At 49.4% G+C, this 17,959-nt stretch overlaps 2 protein-coding genes across 2 annotated transcripts in view; one reads left to right on the top strand and one right to left on the bottom strand.

Annotated features, from left to right (window-relative positions):
- LOC144142193 (protein GPR107-like) overlaps positions 1–10,519 on the top strand; it is a 99,619-nt gene extending 89,100 nt beyond the window's left edge. The window contains exon 16 of the mRNA XM_077673565.1: positions 9,553–10,519. Coding sequence (XP_077529691.1) covers positions 9,553–9,667 — 115 coding nt within the window. The 3' untranslated portion in view covers positions 9,668–10,519. The remainder of the gene's footprint in view (positions 1–9,552) is intronic.
- Positions 10,520–11,700: 1,181 nt separating this feature from the next.
- Positions 11,701–14,779, bottom strand: LOC144157810 (uncharacterized). The gene is made up of 3 exons (XM_077688558.1): positions 14,010–14,779; positions 13,472–13,907; positions 11,701–11,715 (listed from the first exon to the last, which is right to left on the bottom strand). The coding sequence occupies exons 1-3, from the start codon at positions 14,777–14,779 to the stop codon at positions 11,701–11,703; spliced, it is 1,221 nt and encodes a 406-aa protein (XP_077544684.1).
- Between the last annotated feature and the right edge of the window lie 3,180 nt (positions 14,780–17,959).

Genomic DNA, 17,959 nt, shown 5'->3' with positions numbered 1-17,959 from the left:
ATTGTCTTGTCAAAAGCTTTCCAAAACCTGTGTTGTCAATCTTGTTGTCAACACCATAATGTTTGTATATGCACAAAACCTTGAACTGCTCCTGTGCTGGGTTCCAGTCCATGCTGGGATCACTGGCAACAAGGTGGTGGATGGAATAGCCGCTACCGCTGCACTTACAAGTACAGTGGACAAAACAACAGTACTTTACACCAACCTCAATCCACACATCAGACAGCACCTTCAGAAAACCTGGCAAGCACACTGGAGTGAACAAAAAGACAACAGACTACATGTAATAAAAAATCACGCCATATCCACGGAATGAATGATAAGTGGGGCGAAGCTCGAGAGGGGGAGATCATCGGTAACCGTAACTTTCCCGTGAAAGTTCGCCCATTACATCATTAAGAAAGACGTAAGACTGTGTGCGTACATTGTACAAATCAACTTTTATTTTGTTTTTTTATTTTGTTCTTGTTTGTTTGTTGTTGTTGTTGTTGTAGGGTTCGTGAGGCTGCAAGCAAGCGCTTGCAGCCTCACGAACCTTGGCCTTGCACCACAAAAGTCTGACCATCATCATCATCGCATCACTCGCGATTGGCGAAAGTAACTACCTCCCATACAAGAAGTCTTCGGGTATATTGTTGCGATGGCAGTACTAGGCTCAATGAGCGATTTTCATGGGCTCGTAGCCCATAGAGTTCATACTAATATATACTAAAGGGAAATCTGGGGCTGCAGTTGTGGGCCGTCATGGGCGCCACCATTGCAGCTAGCAACGTTCCTGGCCTACTTGGCTTGACTAGCCACAAGGCTTCTTTTTTGTCTCGAAGCTAAAATCCACAAAAGAAGGTAACATATTTTTCTTGTTCGTCGTGCACGAAGCCTCTAAATAATTCCTGACAAATATTTTTGGAGCACCAATTGTATAATAACAAAACAAATTTGATTAATCTTCTACAGTAATATTGTTGATTTTTCGCAGCCAGAGGCAACGCAACTTTTCAGCCTGTTCAGGAGCCATGCCAAACACAAGTGGAACGTGCCGGCCCAGTACATGACAGAACACTCGCTGAAGCACGTCTCCCCTAGACGGTTGTGCCAGATTTCCCTCTAGTATATATTAGTATGAAACTCTGTCGTAGCCATCCGCTATCAGCTGAGCTCATCAAACATCTGTGGAAATCTTGAAAAATTTATAGTGCGTACAAACACTTACAGAGGTGAGATGGGACACTACATTGCGCTAACTTTCAACAAGCTCTGTTCGAAAGACATGTACACACAAATATTCACACTTCACCACCAAGGCGTAGCTGTTGAAGCCATGTGAAGAAATGTTGAGCGCTGATCTGTCAGACTAAGTGATGGCACACTCATGCAAGACTGTCATGTGGTAAGAAGAGCCCATACCCGAAGGGGGATTGGCCTGAAAAGATGATGACGGAAGAAAAGACGAAGAGAAAGAAGAATCAGAGTACGGGATGGCAAGAAGGATCTGGAAAAAACCAATGAAGAACATGCAAAGAGTGATTAAGAGGAGGAGGAGGTTGGCTGGACCAGCAAATAGGATCCTCACACGACAGAATGCGAGGTGAAGAGGAAGGAGGACAGTTGGAGTGTAGAGAGAGTGGAACGAGGTCTTGGAAGGAACGGTGGCAAGTTCGGGCCGTGCCCCACAACGCACCAGCGGCATCGCACCGTTTGGCAGCGGGCAGCTCGGAGCCACCTATTACCAGCGGCTTCGCTCTGCTGGCCTCCTGCTGACCGGCGGCATCGCACCGCCGGCGACCCGTCGGGCCGTGCCCCCCGACGCACCAGCGGCATCGCACCGTCCGGCAGCGGGCAGCTCGGGACCACCTATGACCAGCAGCTTCGCACTGCTGGCCGCCTGCTGAGCCGCGCTGCTCAGCGAAGCCGTGGCATCGCACCACGGTCATCCGGACCACTGCGACCAGCATGGGCCGTCGCGACGTGCTGCGACTTTCGGCAACGGAGAAGCCTACCCACCGGGACACGTCATCGGAATAGCAGCGGCTTCGACGTGCTACAGGGTGGGACTTGTTTAAATTTGGCATAGACAGTTAACGGGGTATAGTTACTATTTGAGTAGATTTTTGTTTGTGCGTGTTTCTTTTTGGTGTAGTGTGATATGCTTGTGAGTTTGTTATGATCGCGTTCGTTTGAGGTTTTGGTGTTGTAAATATATTGTGTGTAAATCAAATGCTTCAAACCGAGCCTCATTTCTCTGCCGCGTGAGACGCGTGACAACATTCGCCGCGTGAGACGCGTGGTTGGGCCAAGGATAGATCCTGGCAGGCTCGCCAAATGTTGTCACGCGGTGCGATGCCGCCGGTCAGCAGGAGGCCAGCAGAGCGAAGCCGCTGGTAATAGGTGGTTCCGAGCTGCCCGCTGCCAAACGGTGCAATGCCGCTGGTGCGTTGTGGGGCACAGCCCGAACTTGCCACCGTTCCTCCCAAGACCTCGTTCCACCCTCTCTACACTCCAACTTCATTGTCCTCCTCTTCACCTCGCATTCTGTCGTGTGAGGATCCTATTTGCTGGTCCAGCCAACCTCCTCCTCCTCTTAATCACTCTTTGCATGTTCTTCATTGGTTTCTTCCAGATCCTTCTTGCCATCCCGTACTCTGATTCTTCTTTCTCTTCGTCTTTTCATCCGTCATCTTCTTTTCGGGCCAATCCCCCTTCGTGTATGGGCTCTTCTTACCACATGACAAAGACGACCTGGCTCTAATAATCAGGTCTGCCTCAATTACCTCGCTTACATTTTGCTCTCAGTCTCGCTCGTACTGTGCATGATTCAAACAATGGCTTGCAGCCACAGCCATGGCAGGGAGCAGAGAAATGGCCGTCCCGGTAGTTGCTAACATTTAGTCTGTGCTCCCTTAACCGGTTGTTAAGACATCGGCTGTCTGGTGCGATGTATTTCTTCCTGCATAACAGCAGAATGTTACATTGTGCACCACCCCCACCACGCATTCCACAGAAAGTGTCCTGTGATTTCTACCCTCAGCCAGGGCTTTGTGGAAGGGGTTAGGCAACCTGCATGGTTGATTCAGTTTGCTGGGCACAGAGAGAACAACTTTTATTTTCATTAAGAAGAACTGCGAGTTGGGCTTGTTGGTATAGGTCCATGATGTATCATGAAGCGCCTCGTCCCGTGGTCTTTCTTGTCCAAGTTTTGTTTTGCGCTGTTCCCATCATGAACTTTTACTTTCATCCGATTTTTTTAGGTAGTATTTCTTAGACAATGCAGTGTGCTATGCAAATATGAAATCACTGCTTTTTTTTCTTATCTTTATTCTCTGACTGCCATTTTTCATCTCTAATATTCTTGAGGGTACTTTCTGCTACAGATACCAGAACGGCCGCAGGACACCCAGCTTGCAAGCAAGCATTCCGATTACTCTTTGAAGCTGCTTTGATAGAGTAATGGCATAATTTTTTAAGAGCATTCTTGAAGCATAGATTAGCAATGGCCCCCTTTTCACCAGCTTAGAGTAAGCCGAATAATAGGTCAATAGGCTTTTGTTGCCCAACAAACATGTTGCTTAGAAAGCGTCAGTTTAACACAGAGGAACTGCAGCACATTTGCTTGCTACTTAATGTGTTAATACTAATGGACTAAAACATTGTTGGGACAGGGTTAAGAGCTTAAAAACAACTATACTGGGATACAAGTCTAGAAAAAAAGGGGCGTCGCCCACCCAAAGTTCCCTTCCAGCCAATGGTGTTGCTCTATCAACGTGACGTCGCGGCCGGCTGCCTTGCACCTGTAGGCAGCGCTCGGCGCCAAGCTTTTCTGAGTGAGTCCGCACTGAAAAGTAGTTCTTCAGGACGCCTTCATTTTGAGCGGAGATAAATACCTTAGCTAAAAATTCTTTATTTGCCGGTATAACGCAACGCGTGAAAGAACTTATTCGTCAGCTGGAGTAGTGAGTTTCAACTTTATTGCTGGTAGTAAATTTCTGCTCTTCCGGGTTTTCCTTCAACTGTTTGCTTCTGGTTTTATGCATTGCCGGTTCCCTTTTCCGGCTTGGAGCCCGATGAAGTTGTGTGTGAGAGTGCTTTATCGTTCTGGACTGAGGATTGTGGTGCGTTGCCATCCATGCCACGCCGATGGTACAAGAAAAACTAAAGCGGCTGTGTCATCTGCAGCTGCAGACGGGAGATGATCCGGAACGCATACGTTCGCTTGCGGCATCTTCACCCAGAGTGCAACGTTAAAGAAACGGTTGTGGCAATGAGAGATCTTCTGGGAGTCAGCATGAGCTTGGTGATGGATGTGGAGAATGAGATGAAAAATAACGATGGAAATGTTGCGACACCCTCCCGAAAGCGCCCGCGAAGCGCTGAAAAGAAACGACGCACAGAAGTGCACGACGACTTCACGCAGTGCGCATTGCGGTCGCCTGTGCATCACCTTTTTCGCCGCAATGGGATCCCGACAGTGAAGGCAATTTCTGCGGACGTCAACGCTAGCAGCGATGTTGCTCCTCTCAAGACTGTGCGCCGCCTGCTGAATGACATCGAGTTCAGGTATGAGAAGAGGGGTCGGAACTCGCTGCTGATCGAGCGGGACGACATTGTTGCGTGGCAGCAGAAGTACCTCTACGACATCGCCAGGTACAGGATTGAAGATAGAAAAATCTTCTGCTTTGATGAAACCTGAGTGAATGCAGGACACATTATATCGACTGTTTGGATGGACATGGCGGTTCCTTCCCACCACGACGCCTTAATGCGTGGTCTGACGACACATTTGAAGCAGCCGTCAGGGGAAGGGCAGTGCCTGATTGTAACGCACTTTGGCAGCGAGGGCGGCTTCGTTGGCGGTTGCCTGGACATCTTTCGGAGTACGAAGACCGGTGACTACCATGAGGAGATGGACGGCACCCGCAAAAATGTTGTTCAGGACTGGCTGATGTCCAAAGGACTTGCTTGGGATAAAAAAATGCTTAAAAAGGGGCTGCTCAGCTTTGTGGCCTCTGTTAAGGCACGGTACATCAAGTATTGTATTGACGGTTCAGCTGAAAGCGCAGGATGTATTGTGCTTAGGCTCCCGCCCTACCATTGTGAGCTCAGTCCCACTGAGCTCATATAGGCACAGATGAAACGAGGCGTCGCATCCAAAAATGCCACATTTAAGCTGTCTGCCAAGGTAACAGCTCAACACTGGGCAAATGCCGTTCAGCATGTGATCAACATTGAAACAAAGTTCAGTGGAGACGGTGGAGCCAGTGCGCATATTCAAACTATATTATAATACACCTGGGTGAAGGTGACAGGGACTTCGACTGTGACCTATCTGGTATCGAGTCCTTTCAAGATGTGTAAGGCTGCCACCTATTCGCCAGTGCCGCCTTTGCCCCTTTCAGTTAGTGTGGAGTGCGGCATTTAGCTGTGTTTCAATAGCTGCAGGAGCAAGCAACTCCTTTAGACAGCAGAAAAGACCAGGCATGCTGTTTGTGTGCTTTATTAAGACTTATTTCTGGAGTTAACTGAGCAGCCTGTCTGTGGTGCGTAACTTGCTCATGGTTGATTGCTTTGATAGGTAGCTATGAGAATCAGAAGAGGCCATTGCAGTGTTTGGTTTGTTATTTCATTTGCCATTAGTCAGGGGTGTGTGCTGTGTCATAAAGTCAACAGGGATCTTCCAGTATAGCAGTGAGGATGGAAGAAGTTATTTCAACAATCGATGTATGATCTCATTTGCTGTAGTGAACTGAGTGGTGTGTTGTGTGGTGCTGGCTCAGGGTTGGTTGCCTTGATATGTAGCTATGAGAATCAGAAAAGGCTGTTGCAGTGCTTGGTTTCTGATCTCATTTCTTGCAAGTGTGATGCAGGGATTAAGCTGAATGAGTGCAGTCATGACAGGATACTGCGTGGCAGATGTATCCATAAAAGGAAATCGTACATTTCAAGCTAGAGAAAGCCCGCACTTCCGAACTATTTTCTGGAAGCAAGGCCACGCTTGCACTGTGCGATAGTTTTCGTTGCACGGGGAGGATGGCTATTCGCATGTATAGCAGGAGGTGTGTGCAAGCCGAGTCAAGCGAGTTCACAAATTCACTTTGAGCAGGATCACTTATGCGGTGTGTGGTGCTAGCGCTCCTTGTGCGACACTATGTAAATGGCGATAAAGGCAAGTTTCACCTACAGGAAAAGACGTTAGTTTGAGTTTTCACCGCAAGTTTTTTACATTGTTTGGACACTTATACACGTACGGAATGCAGAAACAAAGTTGCAAATTTAAATGCCTTCGTGAAAGCATGTAACTGAACATTGCGTGCCCATGTGGCTGGCTGAGCCAAATTGTCTTCTGATAGAGCGTTAAGAACAAATAAATCTGCTTCAGTGTCTTATAGCTCGTTTCATTTGCTCTGCATTATTTAGCAGTGGGTCTGTTTAGCTGTCTGAGCCAAATCTGACTTATGATAACAGCAGTGAGGACGAGAAAAGTTTCTTCGGTGTTTTATTTCTTATTTGATTCTGTTTAGCTTCTATCTGGCTATCTGCTGTCTTACGCAGGAATTGGATAAATAGGTTTTATCTGTTGTCTAAGCCACTGGATAAAATGCAGAAGCACAACGTTAATAAAAACAATTCCCAAAGCTTTGGGGAGGAGAAACAATGTTGGCTTCAATCGATCCTCACATGTATGGGAATAATTTCATGTAGTGCATCTTTGGCAAGATAATAAATTTCTTCCTAAACATATGATCCGATTCTGGCTCTTGCGTAACAAGAAAAGTATGATATGCATTGACCAGTTTCAACGCAGCGATGTGTACCATATGTGTCTTTCAATGCATCCACTCAACCGATATGTGCATCAACCAGTCCAGATAACTTTTTATGAGCAGATCACTAAGTAACCCATCAAACATACTTCATTGCCTGTGTTATGAATTGGGCATTACTTTATGTGCTGTCATTGCGATGTACACTCCTAATATATGTGTAGACATTGCACGTGTTTAGTTGTGAACAGTGCTGCGGCAAGCAGCAGCTTACTATTCGACTTGGCATCCACGATGTTGAGCACTGCTGCAGCAGCGAGCTTGTGGCTCCAGCAGCCACTTGTGACGCAACAGTGAGAACGGGTGAAATGCTGATGTGTTTTCCACCCGGAATGCTTTATTTCGAATTTACAGCATATGCATGCAGATGACCATTGCAGCAGCTGCTTCTTAAGTTACATAAACACAAGGCAAGCAGTGCCTCTATAGCTTCAATAATGCACATCTTTGATGCAATAATTGGATTTGGCAAAATATATGCATGCGCATGTGTAAGAAAAGCTGAAAGGTGGTTTATTTGATTTCAGTGCTGCGTTTCATGTCTTCACATGCATGGTTTCACCTGGTCATATCGGTGAAATCTAGCTCATGAAATGTCACTATCGCGAAGCACAGCTCATTCATGAAGCATAAGAGAGACAATGAAATTGAACTTACAGTGGTAATACTCACGTGGAATCTTTATATTATCATAAACAATGCAAACTCAATGCAGATCCCTGTTCGTATTTAATTTACAAACGTTTTTGTCCAAAAAAACAACTTAAAGCGCTCCAACAAAAAACAGGCGACGAAAACATATAAGCTGCAAATAATACATTTAACAATGGAATCTCAGCGTAAACAAAAATCAAAATAGGAAAGGTGACATATTAAATCACATGATGCAGCTAAACTACAGCTCGTACGCATTCACGGTCAAAAAACGCGAAAATTCAGCTTCCTGTATTTGGCAACTTGATCACAATTTGGGCGAATACGCTTGCGTTCGGCATGGACTTGGGACGCACGGCTCGACATATGCTCTAACGAAATGCAGCACGCGATGTCGCGCTATTTGCATTTTGTCCCGTGCATACCTCTCCATGGTGTTAACATTGTGCGCTATGCACAGAAGTTATATTTAAGACTGGCGTAATCTACAAAAAATAAACATGGATTTATCGCCCCCTGTCGCAGTCACTGGTGCGATAACTTGGGTAGCACAGACACAGGAGGGACTAAATGGTAAAACAAGAAGCACTTCACGCTCAAGACCAAACGCCCGCACAGGATGACAACCGCTTTGTATCACACAGCGTACACAGATTCCAGTTCCTGCAGCGGCGGCTGTTTCCTGGCAATGCCGAGTGCTCACTAAGCAGAAGAAGAAACACCATAGCGATTGTCGTTACCGTGCATGTTAAGAACACTGCACACAACATGCAAAAAAGGAATACCACTGAAAGCCACTAAAAATCACCTTCAGAGAGCCCGACGCCGCCGATAGATTGACGGGAACAGTGGAGGCGGCCATTTTGGGAGAAGTCCGTAAGTGTGGAAGAACACGCTCTGTGATTTCTTTTGTGAGTGCGGCGTGGAGGCGGTCTACCGCGACGTCACGTTGATACGGCGACACCATTGGCTGGATGGGGTCCTTTGGTGACGAAAAGCCGCATTTTTCTTGAGTTGTATCCGTGTATAGTTGAGAATTAGCAACACTGTTGTCAATAAAAACTAAAAATTGTCTGCATCTAAAAATTTTTGTTGAGCCTTGTAGATGATTTGCAAGACACCTGTCAAAGCGGGCTAAAAACAAGTTGCTTAAAACTGGAGCCAAACAGGAAGCAATACATGCCCACTGTTTCCTTTTTTTTTTTTTAAATATAACCATAACACACGTGGCATTTTGCAAGAATACCTGAACAAAACAACCTGCGTTCTCTTCCGCCCATTTAAGTAACTCTTGGGTTGAAATTGGGACAAGTGCCTGTCTCTTGTGTCAGCTTAAGGGGTGTTCTGCTATGGAATCGCAACCTGAAGAATGAACGCAGGGGGAAACAAGTTATCATACAGCAGCCCGCTTGAGTTTCAGGTCTTTTTTTTTCCTGCATCTCTTCAGCTCTGTTTTCAGAGTTTACTTCTCCTTTTCTTAGCCAGGGCTTCCCAAGACCTGCTGCCCTGGCTTTGGCCAGATACACAAATGCCACTGTCACACCTTACAGAGCTTGTGCCAGCATATCGTGCCTGTATAGCTTGTATGCTTCACTGGTGAGGCACGCATGCAGGCAACCATGTCAGTGCGCCGTCACTGGTTATGTTGTGCTCCGCACGATGGCGGTGTAATGAAAGCCGTCAAGTCCCTACCCAGGAACCAGGAGAACTTGGTGATAGGCAGAAGCTAAGTCAAGCTTCGAAAAATACTTGTCCGTGTTAAGCACATGACGTCTGTTGGATGTTCCAAACTCTACCGCACCGAACGCAAAGTAATGCCTCGACTCTAATGTGAGCTCGATTAATAACATCTCTGTTGACACCACCGTTGAGAACCAGGTTAAAACGAAGCAAACGACGCACACCGTTTTTTTTTTTTTTTTTTTCTTCGTGCAGGCGCAGTGGCACAAGCTGCGCCATGTCTGTGGCACATCGGCCATGTCCGTGGCCGTTTTAGTGTTGCTAAGCAAAGAAATTGACAGCTAAACTTTTCAATGGGTACCACATATTGCTTGCTCATTATTGCTCCCCCTTCCCTGCCCAGTTTGACCCAGACGGGTCTGACCGAGAATGTCTCCAAGACGCTGCGCAACCGGGACATCCACGACGAGAAAGGCACGACGGCCACCAAGCGTGAGAGCAGCCACGAGTACGACTGAGCACCACCACCCACCGGCCAAATTGCAACCGACCGAGCAGCGGGGACTTACCTGTCTCGTGCACTCACCCACGTGCTGCCACTTGTGTGCACCAGTCAGGTGTAGCCACTCCCGATACAAACCTTTTCTGTTTCGCTTGATTGTATTTGGATTTCACTTTTTTCTATCTTGTTCTGTCATTTTTCCCCCCCAGCACGGGCTGTTCGCGGCAAGTTTGTTGCCGTAGGGCGTTGATTTCTGCATTCATTGTTCTATCCTTTCTCATTCGTTATCATTTGTAGACAGGATAGTGAGTGCGTATGTATGAGTGGCGAAAGCCGTATTTTTATGCAGGTTTTTCTTGGGCGCTGTACACTAGTAATGCACGTTGGATGTTGCAAAGGTGCACCGACCGCCATCTTTGATGCGCTCATGCGAATGAATCGGCTTTCGCATTTCTTGTTATTTCTTCGCCGATATTGCTGTACTATACAAGTTAGCGGACCGTTTTGAAGCTTGTGACATTGTCTAAGCTCTTTCTGGCACCAGTGTTGGGTGTTCTTTGTGTTCTGTATTCCTCCTACGTTTAACTTAATGATGTTATTGTGGCACTCCACGAGGATAATTTATAACGTAACGAAGTGTGAGGTCCTTGGGAACCTCATTTGCTTGGTGCCCCCCTGTGCCTAGCCAGCCCATATGAAAACTCCTGCTCTCACGTTCTCTTAGCTCATGGCCAGATGTACACCACCTAGTGCCATGTTCTGCCTAGTCGTGGGCACCAGTGCTGGACGGAGGATCTCACACTTCCTATACTATGCTCTCCATCTGTGTTGAATTTATATGCTATTTCAAATAAAAAACACGATTGAATCGGTTGCTGTCCTGTGGCCCTGACTGCCGCATGCATGCTCATTTGGCTTTTGCCAGTGCCACGCGCTTCGCTGCGGTGGGAGAGCTATGGGCAGTTGGAACTACCTTGACATGCATTCCTTGTTACATTGGTGCACTGGGGTGTAGGCTCACAGCAGCACTGGCCCAGGTTTTTTAGGAGTTTTGCTGTTGGTGGCGAGTGCGACTGGTGGCAGTAGCTTGGCCAACAATGTTCTCAGGGCATCACCTCTGGGACTAGCGCGCTGGCTAGCTGCTTCACTCCAGCTCAGGCTTACTGTTACTTTTGTGTGTAGAGTTTAACGCTCAACACATGTACTTTAAATGGGAAGGTGTTATTGTACTGCATCAGCTTGCTGCTGTGCACACCTTTAAAGAAACACTGAAGTGATTTGGAAACATTGCGGGATTACTAGCGCAAATTGTAGTCTGGCGACCCTAGGCCATGTTTCAACCACTCTTGCTGCATTTATGCTACTTTATTCAGTAGAAAAATCAGTTCAAAAATATTGTCATCCTCTCTGCATCCTCCTTGCCAATTTCCTATGACGTTTCATATGACATCAAAACGAGATGGCTCGGCTTAACTGCACCACTGCACGGCTCGCCGACCCTCTGACAGAATCAGTCGGCCCAGCATTTGGTCGCAACCCGTTCGCTCAGTTGAAACCAAGCAAAGACACGTTTGTGCCTGGAAGAACGTGCCTTTGGTTTGTTAGTTTGTAGACTGTATCAAGCCCTAACTCCTAGTCACTCCACACAAGCGCACATGCGACGCTTTTGTGACTGGTACACTAGTAGAAAAATCTAGGGCCAGTTGAAGGTGGGAGAAGAGTCGGCGAAGTTAATGTAGGTACTAAGGAATTAAAGTCAACCGAAACTTTTATCTTAAGGCGTAAAACCAAGGTGCGGAAACACTTTTTTTGCGCTGGGTGAACTAGCACAGTGGTCAGCGGCATGACCACACATCTGTGAACACTTTTCCACTTACGGAATGCAGTCGCTAGAGATGAGATAATTGTGGAAATTTGGGAGACGCTTGCTGCATGAGTGCTATTCAAGAAATACTACTTGTTTAAGCTCTTTGGATTGCGAAAACTAAATGAAAATGTAAACTGGCTATACATTATACACTTTATATTTCCACCCCTGGCAGCGCTGGCTTATGGCTGAGTGGTCTGGAGCACAAGGTATATTAGAGAGTTTTAGCTGACCATTTTTGACGGCCCGCTCTGCTCCGATAGCTAGCGAGAGTGCCATTGCGCATGCGTGGCACGCAAAGGCGCTAGCGGCGATACCGGAGCAGGGTCCCGCTCCACTAACCGGGGCCTCTTAGCGGACCGTCGCGGCAGCTTACGTTACCGTGCAGAATATCAACATGGCTGCCCTGCGATGCGAGCGCGCTCCTGCAAACTCAGTTTCTTTATTTGAAACGCGAGCGATGAAATCGCGAAAGCTCTTCCGAATAGGCGAAGGTGCGACACTCGGAGTGTGGCACCTTTCCCTATTCGGAAGAGCTTTCAAAAAATCAAATATAAAAATCCGAATAAATTTGAATGTTCAGTCGAATCCTGCTACAACGAAATTGACGGGACGTGCAAAAAATTTCGTTGAAGCGAAAATTCGTTGAGGCGAAATCTGCCCCAACACAGCACGGAAGGGCAAGAAAAATAGCCCCGTATATTTCCGCATGTTTGCAGCATAATACAGTGTTTAGAAAAAGGAGGGACACGCAGTAACGTAATGTTTATTCAGATAACAAACATACCAATGGTTATTCATTTTTTTACCAGCACGCCAAGAGCGCGACACTGAGGAGAAGGGGAGAGGTGAAGAAATGCAGGCGCAAAGCGTATTGCTGTACAGCAAGGCGTTTCCACCGTGCTGATTACTTGCAGATAGCTGCTAGGCAGTTGGAAGCCCCCTCTCACCTGTGGCAGGAACGGCGCCGTTATCCTCTGACTAGGCACGGCAGCAACTGACCTTGGCAGGCAAGCCACACGGGCTCGCGACTTAGATAGGATGACGCGGGTTCAAGACTAAACAAGAAAACATTATTTATGCTTTTGACTTTGAAAAATTGTAGAAGGAAAACTGCAAGGACAGCAGCTCATAACACATACATGACGGTGCTGCGCCAGATGCAGAGCACATTCGCGCGATTTCAACTGGATACGGCTTGCGACTCACGTAAAGACGGCCCGCCGCATCGTTATCACCATCAAACAATGGCGTCCACCTATGAGTTTGTTTTTGTTTTAGGCAACGTTTTTAGATTTTTTTCCTCCATGGTTTGCAAACCGCCTCGAGAGAGAGAAGTGATTTGGTGGAAGAAAGGAAAGGAAAGTGCACTGGGGATATTATTGAGCTCAGTAGGGAGCTCACCTGCATACAACCCAGTGCGGTAGGGAGGGGAAGAGGGGATAAAAGACTTGGGAGGAGGTTAGGGGTGGAATAGAAAAGGCGTGAAAGAGAAAGACAGGAAGAAAAGAGAGAGAGAGAAGAAAAGAAAAAGAAAAGAGGGGGGGGGGAGGGGCATTACATAGGCGACAGCGGCACGAGTGTTCGGCGCGAGTGTTTGTTCGGTAGCCTCAGCCACAGGCGCTGGGTTAGTCCAGTGGCCTCGAGGAATGCCAGGAGGTGGCTGAACACTTCACGACGGGAGCTGGCAGGACCCGTCGGGAACAGCAGGTCCTGCAGGTTGTGTCTGGGTCGTCCGAGACGCTGGAGTGCAGCCTGCAGCACTGCTCTGTGTGCTGCGTGCTCGGGGCAGGATAGGAGCACGTGCTCCAGCGTCTCAGGTTCGGGGCAGTCGGCACAGGCGGGGGAGGCGCGTCGTCCTTGGTGGTGCAGCAGGGCCGCCACCTCGCAACAGTTGAGGCGCATCCGGAGCAGCAGGCTCCGGACGTCCCTGGTGAGGCGCCCTGGCAATACAGGCGGGGCCTGGCCAGAAACTACTCGGGGGTCCGGGTGTCTGGTCAGGGCCATTCGGGCCAGGATTTGGCGTGGGGCGTCAAACGCCGTCACGTCCTGGGAGGCGGGGGTCCCTGGCTGGTGGGCACCCTTGGCCAGAGCGTCGGCTGCCTCATTGCCCGGGATGCCCATGTGGGCCGGCAGCCAGTGTAGCTGCACAGTGCAGCCGCGAGAGGCCACCGCGTTCAGCTTGGCCACCAGCGACCGCTCCACGTGTCCACTGGAGCTGCCCGGTTGGTCAGCCGACTGCAGCCGCAGGAGGGCTGGCCGGGAGTCCGTGAGGACGAGGGCTTTGCAGTCTGGGCCTGCCCGCTCGAGCAGCAGGTCCGCGGCCAGGTGCAGGCCGGCCAGCTCCGCTGTGGTGGACGAGGCGGGGAAGGGCAGTCGGCACACCCGGCTGGCGCCAAGTGCCGGGGCAGTGCAGGCGGCTGCCGCGTTGCCCGTGCGGGGGAGCACCGACCCATCCGTGAAGACGTGGAGGCTGGCGTTGTTCTCCAGCAGGGCAGCCACCTCCTGGTAGATGGCCTGGTGCGGAGTGGCCCTCTTGCTGCGCACCCCAGGCAGCTTGGTGTTGATGTCTAGGGCCTCTCCTGTGCCGGGTGGTGGAGGCTCCAGAGGGGGTCGCTGCGGCACCACGATGTCATCCTCATAGATTTGCAGCAGCATGCCCATCTGTGAGTTTGGACGGGCACGGAACCGGTGCAGCAGGGCGGCCCCGTCCGGGGTTTTTTGCAGGCGGTCAATATGGCGCAGGCCTGCCTGGAAGGCCCGTAGCTCGATTGGCCAAGTGGCTGCCTCGGTGTACGTGGCCGCCACAGGAGATCGGCGTGGGAGGCCCAGGCAGAGCCGGATGGCCCGGCGTTGGTCGAGCTCAAGCACCTTCCACCGCAGTGGCTTCAGGTTGGCGAGGGGCAGCGCGTACAGCACAGCCGAGGAGGGCATACTGTAGAAGACACGCTGCGCAACCTGGTGGGAGCAGCCGTTGCCTCGTGCCAACAGCCTCCGCACGCCCTGCTGCACCGCCGCAGTCCGCTGCCTCAGTGCCCGCACAGCTGGCAGCCATGACAGCCGGGAGTCAATGAGCAGCCCCAGGTATTTCACCTGGCGCTGCCATGGGAGGGGCTGGCCATTGAGGGTGATGGGTGGCGTTGCCCTGCGGACCCCGGCGCCTCTCGGGTGCACCATCACGGCTCGAGAGGCGGCACCATTTTGTCGCCATTCCGAGAGGTGGCGCAGGCTCGCCCGGGCGGCCATGGCCCGGGCGGCCATTAGCTCTGTGCTGTCATCGTGCATACATGTTTTAGTGGATCTCTGAAGTGTCGGTGCGGTTTGTTGACGTGCTGCGCGCCGGGCTGCCATTCGGGGTATGCTTCGGAAGCGGCAAAGTCCGTGCAGCGGTATTTCTTCAAAGCGCCGAAGGGTCCTGACGGATTGAAGGCAGGGGAAAGCGCGATTCCGCGGAAAAACTTCAAGGTTACGCCATAAACATACGTTTGTGACATTCATTGTGTGCCTTCAGACATCGTCAACTGTTACGAACACGTCGTGAACGGTCAAACTGTAAGGATACCGTAAGGCAGGTGGACTCGGAGGGACGGCGCGGCGCCCCGTATTTTCCCTGACATACCTGAGCATCTGTCGGCACCAAAGACGTCAAAGTCATGCCGAAAACCACCCAAATGGATGACAGTGGTTCCCACCTATGTTGCGTCCTGCCAAAATAGAGTTTTAGCTAACCGTTTTCGACGGTCCGCTCCGGTATTGAGCTGGATGTGCTGTAGCCACTCTCGTCCAAAAAGTGGGGGTCCGTGAATGCTCCCCCAGCTTTATTTTCATTTCATGGTTATTATTTAGAGGTTTTTCTCTTTTCTTGGACAAACCAGCGTGTATCACATTGTTGTACGTGGGTAAAAAACCTGAAATATAAGCTATAGCGTTTCGCGGCCAAGCGCGCCACGCATGCGCAATGGCATTTCGGCTTTTGCTATCGGAGCGGAGCCGACCGTGAAAGACGGTCAGCTAAAACTCGCAATAATGATGGGTCTTTGCGCGATGAAACTGGCGTAAGTGGCGGTATGAGTGGTGTAGAAAGCGCCGAAGTCAGCACGTATACGTTGGGAACTGAGCTGTGGTTCGCGGTTATGCAGAAATTCAGCAAATGTCCGACATTTCAATCGTAGAATGTGAAGGCTTTGCCTACCCAGGTTATCTTCTACAAGCTCGAAGATTCTGGGGGCAGTTGTGCTGATTGAGAAGGGTGCAGTAGTCGGGCAAAACTTGTCGGTTGAAGTTAATTCAAGAGGTTTGCTTGTCCCGCCGTGTAGCTACAGCGATAAAACTGGTAATATTCACCCCCAGCTGACAAGGCAGAAGAATGTAGCAACATTTATTCGCTACATTGTTGCATCATGCCTTAAAGATCATCATCCCTTGGAACAAATGTTACCTGTTTCCAGACGTTTCATCCGCAAAAACTGCCGTGAAAGGGCATGCAGTGTGTGTGGCACAACATATTCACGGTGCTGTCAGATCAGATCCCTACCCAGCGCGCTGGCTAAGGCGCCGTGCTGCTGGACGCAAGGACTCTGGTTCGATTCCCGGCCACAGCGGCCGCTATTCTAAAAGAGGCGGAAAGCGAAAACACCCGTGTGTTCGAGATTTCAGCGCATGCTAAAGATCCCCTACGTGGTCAAAATTAATCTGGAGCCCTCCACTACGGCGCGCCTCATCGCCTGTGAAGCGTCGGCGCGTTAAACCTCTTATAAATCAAGTGGCTAAGGCGTTGTGCTGCTGAGCACGAGGTCGCGGGTTCGATTCCCGGCCGCGGTGGCCGCTTTTCTGATGGAGGCGAAAAGCAAAAACGCCCGTGTGTACGAGATTTCGGCGCACGTTAAAGATCCCCAGGTGGTCTAAATTAATCCGGAGCCCTCCACTACGGCGCGCCTCATCGCCTGCGTTGCGTCGGCGCGTTAAACCCTACAATCAATCAATCAATCTTATAACTCAATCTGACTAGTCAAAACTGAGAAGTGTTGCCTATCTGTAGATTGCAAAAAGAAACGAGCAGTGAAAATCAACGTACAAGATAGCATAAGCGATGTCTCAACGGGAAAACTACCAGGCTAAACGCTTTAGAAAATCGGCATATCAGGGCTACAAGAAGATAAATGAAGGCTAAACGCTTTAAAAAATCGGCATATCAGGGCTACCAGAGGATAAATGAAAGTTTCTGTGACCCTAACAGATATTCCATCAGATTTACAAACCAACAAGAAAGAATTTTTGTGGGGGTTATAAATATGTTCTTGTGAAAACGTACCTACTGCATTTGCTTCCACAGCATAAATAGAAATGTCGAGGCGTCTTTTCTTGATTCCAAGTAATGGTTGACTATTGTAGTCTTTCCCGCAGTTTCAGTAGCGTAAGACGTGTTCGGATATGCTTTAAACATTATTGAGCTACAAGGGATCCCGTACTGTGGAAAAATAAATATATGGAACGGGAAGCAGCCGAAGACAAGCGGACTGTGCAGTGTTTGCCTTGCCTTTTTTTTTTTTTTCTTAAGTACAGCTTGTTTGTCATCATAATGTCGATAAAAATGTAAAGCTCTTGTCACTAAAGCGTAAGAGTAGAGCGAAATTGGATTTCGCATGTCAAAGAAGAACATTAACGGTGTGCGGTGGTCGTTCACCGGCGCCTTTCCAAGCAAGGAGTAGCAGACGACGCCATAAGCCCGTTCTACATGGAGCGAATTTCGCCTGCGAATCCACTGGAACGAACATTCGCACTTGCGAAGTTCGCAATGCCTGTAATTGTCGTCTACATGGGGCCTGCGAACGCCGCGATTTTCGCATTTCAGATGCGCCTTGTTTGCAGACTGAATTAAGTTTGCCACCAGCAAAGGTTGTTGTGATTTTATCAAGGGTGGTTTTATTTTACTTTCTTGGCAAGTTGTTTCTGCCTGGTTTGCGGTAAAAATAAGTTTATTTGCGGTTTTATATAAGAATCGTCAATTCTTTATCAATATACGCACACACAGCAGAGAAGACAAACGTTTTGGTGTGCCCGCGCTTTTGTCGCGCTCATACAAGCAACGCCATCTGGTTTCCAAGCGTGCAAGTGGTGCCGAGCTGTGCTCCTATTGGCCGCAGGTCCGGCCCCTCTACACCGCACACGCCGCACGAGCGGCGTTTGCTCGACCACTTCAAATGTTTGGCACTTTGCCGCAGCAACGAAAAAAGGTGGTTTTGCCGCACGAGTGGCGCCGCATCAGCGAATTCGCAGGCGAAATCGCTCCATGTAGTACGGGCTATAGAGAAAGAAATGACGACGCGCCGAGACCGATCTCAACGCTACCGCAGCGCCACCGCCTGGTTGGCGACAGCACCGGCCCGCGCCGCGGTGCTTGGAAGGCCGCGCTCTTTGCCAACTGACCTAATCTAAAAACGG

The sequence above is a fragment of the Haemaphysalis longicornis genome, unplaced genomic scaffold (assembly GCF_048455015.1).
Source record: "Haemaphysalis longicornis isolate Haplotype H1 unplaced genomic scaffold, Haemaphysalis longicornis Haplotype H1 scaffold_1, whole genome shotgun sequence".
NCBI lineage: Eukaryota > Metazoa > Arthropoda > Arachnida > Ixodida > Ixodidae > Haemaphysalis > Haemaphysalis longicornis.
Note: the sequence above shows the minus strand (reverse complement) of the source record. Positions and strands in the feature narration are given on the sequence as shown.

Excerpts from the sequence above, each read along its gene's own strand:
- LOC144157810 (XM_077688558.1), bottom strand. The coding sequence starts at position 14,779 with ATGGCCGCCCGGGCCATGGCCGCCCGGGCGAGCCTGCGCCACCTCTCG. Across the intron at positions 13,908-14,009 it reads TACCAGGAGGTGGCTGCCCT|CCGGGTGTGCCGACTGCCCT; the intron begins GCTGGAGAACAA and ends ACTTGGCGCCAG.